General features: G+C 39.1%; 1 protein-coding gene across 2 annotated transcripts in view; it reads right to left on the bottom strand.

Annotated features, from left to right (window-relative positions):
• Positions 1-12,000, bottom strand: part of LOC127952418 (BAI1-associated protein 3-like) — a 50,126-nt gene that overhangs the window by 36,838 nt on the left and 1,288 nt on the right. Inside the window, exons 1-2 of one of the 2 annotated variants that reach the window (XM_052550842.1) lie at positions 6,294-6,442; positions 3,414-3,575 (exon numbers count right to left, since the gene is read on the bottom strand). In XM_052550842.1, coding sequence (XP_052406802.1) covers positions 3,414-3,568 — 155 coding nt within the window. In that variant the 5' untranslated portion in view covers positions 3,569-3,575; positions 6,294-6,442. Of the gene's footprint in view, positions 1-3,413; positions 3,576-6,293; positions 6,443-12,000 lie in introns of those variants that run through there. The other variant, XM_052550850.1, reaches the window with a different exon arrangement.

The raw sequence follows: 12,000 nt of genomic DNA, 5'->3' as shown, positions 1-12,000 counted from the left end.
TATAGTAGGCCTAATAAATGAGTAATAACATAGTAATATATAATATAAAAGATATTGGGATCTTATTCCACATAACCGTTTTTAAACGTTTCCATTGATCTGTAGATCAGGGTCTCCTGTGATGTGAATAAGTACGGGACGCTCTTCCAGCTTTGTATCATTTGCATAATATTAATGAGTGAGTATCTGGGTAACAGGTATTAATTCTCTTTGGTGCTAATGAAGGAGACAAACAGCTTCCTGCAGACCTAATGATGGTAGACATATAGCCCGAGGCAACAGCGGCAAACGCACTTCGCAGTCTCATAGGAGGCTGACTGAATCCCGTTTTTTTTCCAGCTGCTAGTTAGGAAAACAATGGCGGGATTGCATGCATTGACCGCTGCTAATTACATCTGGTCAGTGATTTCAGCAATCATGTACAGTATTAAAAACATTAACGAAGAAGGGGACATCAAACCAAACGCAAAACAATCACTTAGTTCAGTTCTGCACGTAACAGGTGTTTTTCCCTCCTAGACAGAAGAGGTGCAGTCATTAAAAATAAAGCAGCTCATATTTTAGGAGCAGCTGTGATAAACAGACGTGTTTCGGTTGCTATAGAAACCTCAAGGTTCATATGCCCATCATTACGTTTGGCTTTGAAATCATTCAAAAAGGAATCAGAACATGACAGACAGAGAGGACGGCGGAAAAACAATTGACTTTGTTTCCCTACAACAGTGAACCCGTTCACAACATACACGTTTGTGGACATGAAGTTGATCATATAGCATTGAACAATACCTACCTAGGACTAAATAAGTCAAAGTAATGTGTTTACAAGCATATAAACCTGTAAATACACCAGATTGGGTGAATAACATGTTCTGTTCTTGTAACACTGTGGAGGTGCACTGGAAAGCACATCAGCCATGTTTTATTTATAGCCTCTAGTATTAGGACTTTCTTCGACTTGCATTATCATTCATCGCTAAACAAAAGTAACCAAACCACTTTTATCTTTGCTGCCTGAAAATTGTCTACAAAAAAAAAAAAAAAAACCTGGCATGAGTGGAGAAGAAAAAGTCTACTGCACTGAGCCAGGAAGGTAATTGTTGCATGATCCACACAAAGGCCTTCTTGTACTGAATTCTTAACAATGATAAAATTGAAATGTGATAGAACAAGGTGTCAGGATTGAGTCATTCTCAAAGCATGAATGTACTATAGACGTAGTAGGCGTTCAAGAGCTAATTGAGTCACTGGCCTCTTCGTGGACAGTCATGCCACCATCTGCTAAGATCTGGAAGAAGTTGATAGATCAATATAAAACTCGAAGAATTAAGAACATTGCAACAATAACCCTCCATTTGTTAAAGGTATTAACCTCTACTATATCACTATGTAAAATAATGATCGTTAAAGAAATTATTTTCTGAATCGAAGTATAATATTAAGGCATCCATTTTTAACCAGTTTACACAAGAGGTAAAAGCCTCACTTGACAAGCTGTTCATGGATGAAAATCACAAAGACATTTTCAAAATGAATATATTGCAGACTCTTCATCAGCAACCAATTTGAGAAATTAAGTTAAAGGTGGGGTGAAATGCTATTTCATGCATACTGAGTTTTTTACACTGTTAAAGAGTTGGATTCCCATGCTAAACATGGACAAAGTTTCAAAAATTAAGTTGTACGTTTGAAGGAGTATTTCTGTTCCAAAAATACTCCTTCCGATTTGTCACAAGTTTCGGAAAGTTTTTTTCGAGTATGGCTCTGTGTGACGTTAGATGGAGCGGAATTTCCTTATATGGGTCCTGAGGCACTTCTCCCGGAAGAGCGCGCGCTCCCGTATAGCAGAGCACTGAGAGCACAACAGACATTCACTGATCAGAGCGAGAGCATCGCGAAATGTCACAAAAGAAGTGTGTTTTTGGTTGCCAGGGCAAGACAACCCTGCACAGATTACCAAAAAAAAAAACAGCATTAAGGGACCAGTGAATGGAGTTTATTTTTACAGAGCATCAACGGAGTTGTGCAAGTGTTTGTGTTTGTTCCCTGCATTTCTAAAATGCTTGTTTTACAAACAAAGCCCAGTTTGACGACGGATTTGCGTATCGTTTATTTCTTAAGGATGATGCAATCCCAACGAAAAAGGGTCACGATCGTGTGTTGGAACCACAGGCGGTGAGTAAAACTGCTTAAAATATCTCTGCCTCCTTGTTAGTGCGTCCGCCTCCCATCGGAGACCCGGGTTCGAGCCCCGCTCGGAGCGAGTCGTTGCTGCTTCTGCTGCTCTAGTTCATTTTCAGCCTTCACAGCTGTCACAGCTTCCAAACGCTCTCAACGCAAAAGTTTACTCGCGCTCGTGATTCTTTAGCTCCGCCCACACGTCACGCCTCCAGGCGCTCGTGTTTTTCCAGGAAAAATCGGTACAGACTATCTTTTTCTTATGAATATAATAAAACAAAATACTTTTTGGAGTTATGAAGGATGCAGTACTACTCTATAGGTACTCAAGATTAACCGGATATTGAGTGAAAACGAGCATTTCACCCCCCCCCCCCCCCCCCTTTAAGTACACGCCAAAATACCATGTATTACTTCTGCTTTTAGTTAGGTAGATGATGAATTATAAATGTGCAATCTAAAAAAGTTTGGGTTCAGCAAGTTTTATGTTATTTATTTATTATTTCAATAAATTTAATAACAAGGATGCATTAAATTGAACAAAAGTAAAGAGATTTACAAACATGGTCAAGGTTAAAACCTAATAAAACCATTGACACTAATGATAATAATATGTTTATATGATAAATGTTTCTGAACATCAAAGATTCAGCATATTAGATTGACGTTGTAATACATAACATGATGCTACATTTTATGTTATGTTATATGTTTGACTGCATTACACCTGTTTTCATTTAAATTTGTACAAAATATGCTTTGTATAAATGTGTTGCCAATGTTGCACACATGTGTAAGTATTAAAAAGTGGGTCTCCACATCCATGGTTCTTTTCAAGCTTTCTTCCCCATTTCCCTTAACATTTTCAGCTTTTCCACTGCCACATTTGTCTTTCTCTCTGCGAGGTTTCAAAGGCACTTTTCTTTGTAAAGCAGCTTTGGGACAATATATTGTGAAAAGCACAATGCATACAAATAAAAAATGAATTGACTTCATGGTTCTTTGGAGATTAGAACTATTCTCTTCTTTAGAAAGCCTAAATCTTTGTACTGGTGCTTTATGGCAGTTGTAGTTGGGTTCCACTTTGCCTATAAAGTAACAAGATGCTTTCTAAAGTACAAACAGATTAGAACTGGTGAGTATAGAAGTGAGTTCAGCAGCTTTAGGCTGTAAAAGCCTTTTAGGTTGTAATGGAAGCTTTCATTTTGAGACAGTGTGCTCTCATGGTGCAGACTCACCTGTGTACGATGGTGCCAGAGCGGCGTGCGAGCGTCGGGGGACTCCCTCCAGCGCTGGTGCTGGCCGGTGGCTCCCTCCTGGTCCTCAGGGACTGGCTCCTCTGCACCTGCCTCATCACACTGCTCTTCAGATCCAGCAGCGTCGACATGCTCATTCACTATCTGCAGAAAATACCACATACTGCATCAGCTACGCCGCAGGAGGGGTGGAAAGGTGACAGAATGAGGGGACGTGTGGGGGCCATTATCAGAGAGCATTTCTCAGAAAGTCGGGAGAGGCGAAACAATTAACCCTGCGTCCTCCTCTAGGGCCGACCATTGGCTATGCTCACAACGGGAACGATGAGTAATTACAGGAATCATTCCTCCCTCTCATAATCCAGTTATAAACACACTTAGCATAGGGCACACGCGGCTGCTGTCCAGTGTTAATTGACGCACGTGTCAGGCACATTTGTCTTCAGCCGCAGTGAGCGGTCATCGGTGTGAGAAGCGATTACTCTCACTGTCAAGCCAGCGACAAATTTTTCACCCGACAGCTCAGATGTGGTGCAGATGGAGATTGTGAGAGATGGAGTTCGGTACAGACTCGTAATTCTGTTATGACTGGAACCAGAGGTTTAAACACTATGCTCTTAACCCAAGGAACCTGAGAGCGAAGAACAGCCACTTCTGAGAAGAGACTGAGAGTGACTCACTAGTGAGCCACATTCAGTCACATCTCTGGGAAAAGCAATGGGTCTATACAGAGAGAAAGAATCACCGGGTGAAAAAAAGATTCGTAAGCGATTGACAGAATGAGTGGCGGATGATCATTCTGATTGAGATGTCACATGCAAAATGTACAAATGGTTCTTTCATCTCATGACAGTCCGCTTTTGTCAAATCTCTAAATGTTACGAGGAGGAGTTCTGAAGCCCACTGCCGTATCAGTTGTTTCATATACATCAAACACATACAAACAACTTTAGGTTTACATGTCACTGGTACAATATTCACAAAACTGCATTGAATTGTCAAGTTTTGGTTAAGGGCATATTTTTCCAAAGATTTAGCATATTAAATCAGTGAAGAAAGCACCATAGACCCGCTTGGGCCGGTTTATATTGCAACATATTTTTTTAGAGCTGTTTACTACAGTCCAGCTTGATCAACTCTCGTACATGACAAAACCAGCATGAAGGTGGCCCAAAAGATTTATGCTGAGTACCAGTTTAGCTTTTCTAGCAGACATTTGCAGCATTGATTTCATTGCATTGAAGTCCACACAGCTGAAAATAAAACATCTTAGCCCTGTCTACAGCTCTAATTTGCTCCTGTCTGGAAGTTTCTAATGATCCTGAAGACCTTGATTAGCTTGTTCAGATCTATTTAACTGGTTGAAACCAAGCTTTGCAGGACAGTGACATTTCCAGGAGCAGGACTGGACAGCCCTGTTTTAGCCTAAGCTGGTTTGCTGATTGTAGCAGGTCTCTGAACCTGGTCGAAATTGTCTTTTGACTGATTTTAGCAAGGTTTTGGTATTTTATTACTATTAGTTCTTTTAAATGCAATGTTTATATCCACCTTTTTCCTGAACGCGGAAGTCTCGCCCGACTTATACTGGAACGATGCTTTACATTTCTAGTCTCTGGAGTTTCTAGTCATATTACCATTTTCTGAGCTGCTAATATAACATTAAACCTATGAAAAAAAATTAAAAGCACATGGTGACATAGTTTTATCACTCTGTAGAGTTGCAATGACCATCTTTTTGCAGTAACTCACCTGTCATAGTTTAATGAGAGAGTAGATGGCCTGAAGCAGCTGCACTGTAAACAGATGAGTGCACATATCGCAACACATACACTGAGAGATTTGCTGCTGCACAAAACAAGTAGCCTACTGTACAGGAATTCCTTAGGTTTATTGCTGTTACTGTGACAGCCAACAACCTAAAAGCTTAAACCTGCTCACATTTATATGGCCTAGTGGTTAGAGAGTTTGACTCCTAACCCTAGGGTTGTGGGTTCGAGTCTTGGGCCAGCAATACCATGACTTAAGTTAGTGAGCTAGGCACCGAACCCCAAAATGCTCCCTGGGCACTGCAGCCCACTGCTCTGGGTGTGTGTGTGTGTTCACTGCTGTGTGTGTGCACTTTGGATGGGTTAAATGCAGAGCACCAATTCTGAGTATGGGTCACCATACTTGGCTGAATGTCACTTTAATTAATTAAGTAAATTTTATCCTGTTTTAACATTGATTTCAATGGAGATTGGAACACAGCAGCATCCTAACGGAAGTTAGAATCCATCATGGCGGCACTCATCATTTACTCAGGAAAAAGGTAGATAATTGAGAAATGTTTGAAGACTACGTGCCAATGTTTTAAAGTATTTACTTATAAAAAAATAACAGCATTGCAGTAGTTTTTGCTATACTGAAATTGTACCAGAGAACCGTGGAACATTTTACAGGTAATGGAACCGCCTACTGAAATGTAGGTACCGTGACAACACTAATGTCAACTCAAATCTGCAGACTGGCTCTGACTTTCAGTAACTAGCATCAACTCATCCAAACTGTAAACAGGGGCAAACATTGAAACAAAAGTCATATTAGTGTATTTCTGCCTTGATTCTGCTTTAAGGTTTTTCTTTTCCAGAAAGGCAAGCTCATTTATGGTTTCTCTCAGCTTGAAACGAGGAGAAGACATTCTTGCTTTTCCCCTTCTTTTTATCTAACCAGACGTGCATCAAGAAACGTCGAAAAGATGAGACAAAGCAAAGCAGTCCATCTGAATCCCAGCACCTTCCCGACTCCCTCCACAGAGCAAATTCCACCAGTCGCTGTGCTGGAATCGAGTGTAGTGCGCATCGAACAGCACCGCGGCGCATTCACCTGAATTCTCAGCTCTTACTGGCGCCAATTAGCACCAGGCCACCGAGCAGCTGCTTCCCAGGTAAACTCATTTCAATCACTCACTCCGCCATCTGAATTGAATGTCACTCCGTCTCAGTCATCAGCTCCCATGAAAGGCAAGAACTGACACGCTACCAAACACAAGACAACAGCTGCAGAGGGAGCACTGCCATAGCCGAGAGCGGGAACATCGGGTCCTTCTCACCGGGTCGTCCCCGCTGAGCCTCTGTCCCTCACAAAGGTTCTTGGGCCATGTGAATGACATCGCTGCTCAATAGAGAGACGGTAAGTCTGGCAGTCAAAGGCTTCTCCGCTGGGGATGGAGGGGTCTCTATGGTAACGGCTGAGCGAGAGGAACCGCCAGTGCAGGTACATAGGATTCAACAAAAGCTGCACAAATTTATCATATCACCTTGTGTTGGGTCAGTTAAACTGGCAGTAGTGACCAAGGGAATCTAGGAAAAATTTCACATCATCTTCTATTCTTACACTGGCATGTAAAAGTTAAGTGCACCCCCATCAGATAAGCAATACCTTATTCTCTCATGGCTTCAGATTTATCGATTTCAATTCTTCCAATTGCTTTATTGATTTCATAATCTTCCGTTTCGTAGATTCCTACTCTCATTCATATACAAAGGCTGAGCGACTGCTACAGCACATGGATTTTTATTCTCATTTATAGAGATGAGGTAACCTTCTGATCTTTGTCAAGGGAAATGAGGCAGGGCTGCTGTATAATGCTTTCACCAGCCTGACCGGTGCCTATTCCTCAACCTTCATTTACTGTGGCAAATTCTTTCTGACAAAATATGCCATCCAAGGGAGAAGACCTTTCAGACTACAATGAGGTTGTCCAGGTCAGTATTTATGCCTTCGCTAACCATATTTAACTATATAGACCATCTTGAATGATTTTGGCATCATTAGATGTCAGATAAAGTTCTGTTTTGCATTATTTTTTGTGATATTTTAACATTAATCGCATGTGCTGTGAACACTATTTCCTATTTATTCTATTGCTCTCAGCCCACTAATCCAACAGGAACACTGTTTTCATAATAATTTGTGATGGCAGGCCCTGTTGATTGTCATCGACGCAATCACAGCTCTCTTTCAGTCTTTCTGGATAAGCACTGAGAGACGGCCCATAACCGTGTCTCCAGTATTTCATAAAATTGGAGAAATGTCAAGTATCCTTCTCATTATGAAGCTCTGAATGGTGGGGTAAAAGGTTGCCGATATGGGTGCCAATTTTTTTCCACTTCAATAATGAAATGATATACACATATATTTAATATTTTAACCTGCCTAGCTACAGTGTAATCCAATCAAATCAGAGCCACAATCCTTTCTCCGAATGTGTCATCTATATTATTTGTGTGGGTATAGAGTACCCTGAGCTTTTTCTCCCCAAGCGAGAACTTGGAGAAGAATCTATGTCTAACCTGACTTACAAAAAAGACAAACGGAGCTGCGGATCATTCAGTAGAGGGGCAGAGAAATGGGAACGCTCAACGCTATCTCACGACCAATTCGTACATATTTAACGAGGTGGCTTATTCGTACGAATTTGTACGACTTCACTCGTACGATTTTATACGATTTGTCTAACGGTTAGGTTTAGGGGAGGGGTTAGGTGTAGGTCATTCGTACAAATTCATACAAATTGAGCAACTCGTAAAATACGTACGATTTGGCAAAAATCTTATGAAATTGTACGAGTGTGGTCGTACGAATTTGTACGAATAAGTCACCTTGTAAAATATGTACGAATTGCCGTGAGATCGGGTTGGATCGCTCAGTTAGTGGGTGATTCCATGGGAACCTAGAAAGATTTCTACTTCTTAAAAGAAATCATGAGAAAAACTTTTTTAAACACACCACATATATTATTTTAATAAAAAAAAAATATTAAGATATTTAAACATATTAATATTTTTCTTGTAATTAATGATACACTTTTTAATGAAAGAAAAGAATGGTATACTATCTTTAATAACAAGGGCCTAAAATTAAAACTTGCCAAGTGCCAAATGCATGCAAGTAATAATCAGCAACGGCGAGAATATGACACAGTGTTACTCGCCAGATGGCCGGTAACTTTTTTAAATTAAATCTAACAACGTCTGAGAACAATCTGATTTAGCGTGATTATCAAATCGCAAAGACTGTGTGGTAATTGTATAAATAAGTAATTTGATTCACTGCATGTCTTTTAATGATTCACAGTAAATGCGGATGGAGTATCCCTTAAAGTAAAATACTGTCTTATATAATATTGATGAATTGGATGAATTGGTACTTACTACTACTGATGGGATGCTATGGCCCTGTGACAAAAAAAGGTTAGGAAATATTAATACGGGGCAGGTAGCACAGGGGAGGAACCAGGGCTCATATCATTATGATCTCAAAGCCGATAAGACCAATAATCCTCCAGGCTGTGATAAAGGTGTATGGGGCCATCAGGGGATCTATGCCAGCTTATTCCCCACAAGCCCATACTCAAAGAGCCAATCTGCAGTGTTGATCAACATTAGCATCAGGCATAATACCACAGACATTTTGCAATTGAGATCGATCGGACTCGAAACCCTATTGGTCTCTCCAAAATGAAACTAAATGAGAATAGCTATAGTTCTGTCTCCGTCCAAGCTGCATTTGAGATGTTTACAGGCGCTTACACTCACCATGTGATGGAACAAATCAGTTAGACGTCCAATGACACAGTCTTTTACACCGAATGTGTTGTGTCACTGAATGCTGAACAATGACTGCTAGTGAAATAGCCCTGTTCCAAAATCTAGTAATCTGCCTCACTGCCTGTATACCATGGACAACTTCCTTCTAAATCAGCGTCCCGACCATTATGGCGCCTCAAAAGATTCTTACAAAATTCGAAATAAGCTAAGCACGTACTACAAAGCTGTCATGTCACTCCTGTCATGTTGCTGTTAACACAACTGATCGCTGACTATAAGTGCATCAGTTACGAGATCATTACAGCTCACAAACAACATGTCCCAAGTCATCTCACAAGTCATCTCACTGGAAGAACTTCAGCAAACAGCATGCACTGCGATCTGTGACTTCTTGTAGCAAGCTAGCCATCAACTTGAATCAATCAAAGGCAACATGCTGTAGTCCTGTAGTACACTATTTGGCTATAGGCCGCAACACAAATAGCACTCTGCATAGGAGACTTGACACACACAATTGATTTATACGTTGTTGCTAAGGTAACACTGCAATACTCTTAAAGGGTAAGTTCACCCAAAAATGAAAATTATTTCATAATGACTCACCCTCATATCGTTACAAACCCGTGAGACCTCCGTTCATCTTCGGGACACAGTTTAAGATATTTTAGATTTAGTCCGAGAGCTCTCAGTCCCTCCATTGAAGCTGTGTGTACGGTATACTGTCCATGTCCAGAAAGGTAAGAAAAACATCTTCAAAGTAGTCCATGTGACATCAGAGGGTCAGTTAGAATTTGTTGAAGCATCGAAAATAAGTTTTTTCTGATGCGCCCAATAACAAAGATAACACGTCAGCAGCGTCACTGCAGTGTTGTGAATGCGCTCACAACAGACACGGAAGAGAAGACAATGCTGAATAAAGTCATAATTTTTGTTCTTTTTGGACCAAAATGTTTTTTCGATGCTTCAAAATATTCTAACTGACCCTCTGATGTCACATGGACTACTCTGATGATGTTTTTCTTACCTTTCTGGACATGGACAGTATACCGTACACACAGCTTCAATGGAGGGACTGAAAGCTCTCGGACTAAATCTAGAATATCTTGAACTGTGTTCTGAGTTATTAATGGCATAATTTTCATTTTTGGTTGAACTAACCCTTTAAGCATAAAAAAATATGAAAATGAAATGTTTGATAAATTATATCCCAATATTTAATTTAATTAAAATTAAGGGGGTCGTTAGTTGTTGTTGTTTTGAAGTGAAATAATATCTAATATTTAATTTATATTTATATGTAAATGGAATTAACAAAGGAACCATTTGTCTGATTGATCTGAAAATTGGCATGCAAATCTTTGTCCATGTGCCATTATTATTATGATGATGATTTTATAAGGACATCCACTTATCTTGAAAAACCTGGCTGCCATTGGCAAATTAACTTTTTTATTTTAAATAGTAGACATAACATTTTAATTGATAATTTTTAGTACTGAAAGTTCTAAAGTATAAAGTATTTCTCATGCATCTGTATTTATTTCTTTTTTACATGATTTTAATTATTTTTTATTTATTTAAATTTTGTTCACAAATCATTGCAGTGCATCCCGAAATCGCCTTCTCCACAAAGGATGCATGCATTGCTGCACTGAAATTTGGCTAAAAGAATGCAGCTTGACAAGCTTCTAAATTTAGTATGCTTACTTCTTGAAAATGAGCAGTTTATCTATATTTCTTTGGGGCTAATGGGATCTTTCAACAATTTTTCTTTTAATTCTGTTGTCATTTCCATTATTACCTTGTCCACTAACATTAAGCTCCGAACATAACAAAAATGTAGCTATATACAAGTCTTCTGCAGCTATACAATATAGTTTAGTGGTTCTCATTCAACTCACTGATGGATTGTCAGTGAATAATGACTTAAATTTCAGTTTGTTCATCACACATTGCTTAAAATGACTTGAGAACACTTAGAATAGAGCATACAAAAACGATGAATTGCATGCCTTTTTTAACTTTACTAGACATGGTCACTATAAACTACCAACATAAAGAATAAAGCTGTGAAGTAAGGGTGAGTAAATTATGAACATTTTTATTTTGGGGTAAATTATTACCATCTATTACACATATTTTCCAGTTGTCAGACTGTGTTGTCCACTTTATATCAACGGGAACTGATCTTGTGCTGCTTATTTCATATGATAGAATGAAACAATAACACTGCCTCGATTTATTTGACATTTACTATGGTTTACTAACAGGTTACTTTTCAAATAAACAGCAACTCTCAAGTAGTCTTCTCAAATTAGACAGGGAAATTTTACTCTGCTAAAGTAAAGCAGCTGATTATTGGGTAACATAAATGGTAAATGATGACGAGCTGTCATGATTTTAGAGCGAAATGAAAAATGGATTGACATTTGCAAGCCAAAAGCTCTAATAAAATACTGGTTACTTTTAAATCAAAAGACTCTTAAACTCCAGGACAGCATCTGATTGCAGCCCATTAATATATATATATATATATATATATATATATATATATATATATATATATATATATAGCAAAATATATATATAAAAAAAAAAACAAAAACAAAGAAGTAATAGATTTCCACTTGTTTTCTATTGCCGTACTGAGACGTTCACAGAAAGACAGATGAGAGAATGGAGTGCTGTCTTTCACCTGTGGCAGGAAGCTCTGCTCACACGTCTGCTCAAGCCCCATTAAGAACAGCAAAGATTTAAACTGTCAATCACACACCAAAGGGAAGACTGCGGAGCTTTCACATTCAATTACAGTGGGACTAGCTCTTACGTTTTTCTCTGATTCCACCCCCCCTCCTCCCCTCTTTGTACTAAAAAGTTTTTGCACTCCAAAATTGTGTTTAAATGAACATACTACACTTGATTTATAATTTTCTTCTTGGATTTTCAACCTGGTCTTGTGTCTATATGTGTTGTTGTCTTGG

This window comes from Carassius gibelio, chromosome A3 (assembly GCF_023724105.1).
Source record: "Carassius gibelio isolate Cgi1373 ecotype wild population from Czech Republic chromosome A3, carGib1.2-hapl.c, whole genome shotgun sequence".
NCBI classification, from domain to species: domain Eukaryota; kingdom Metazoa; phylum Chordata; class Actinopteri; order Cypriniformes; family Cyprinidae; genus Carassius; species Carassius gibelio.
Note: the sequence above shows the minus strand (reverse complement) of the source record. Positions and strands in the feature narration are given on the sequence as shown.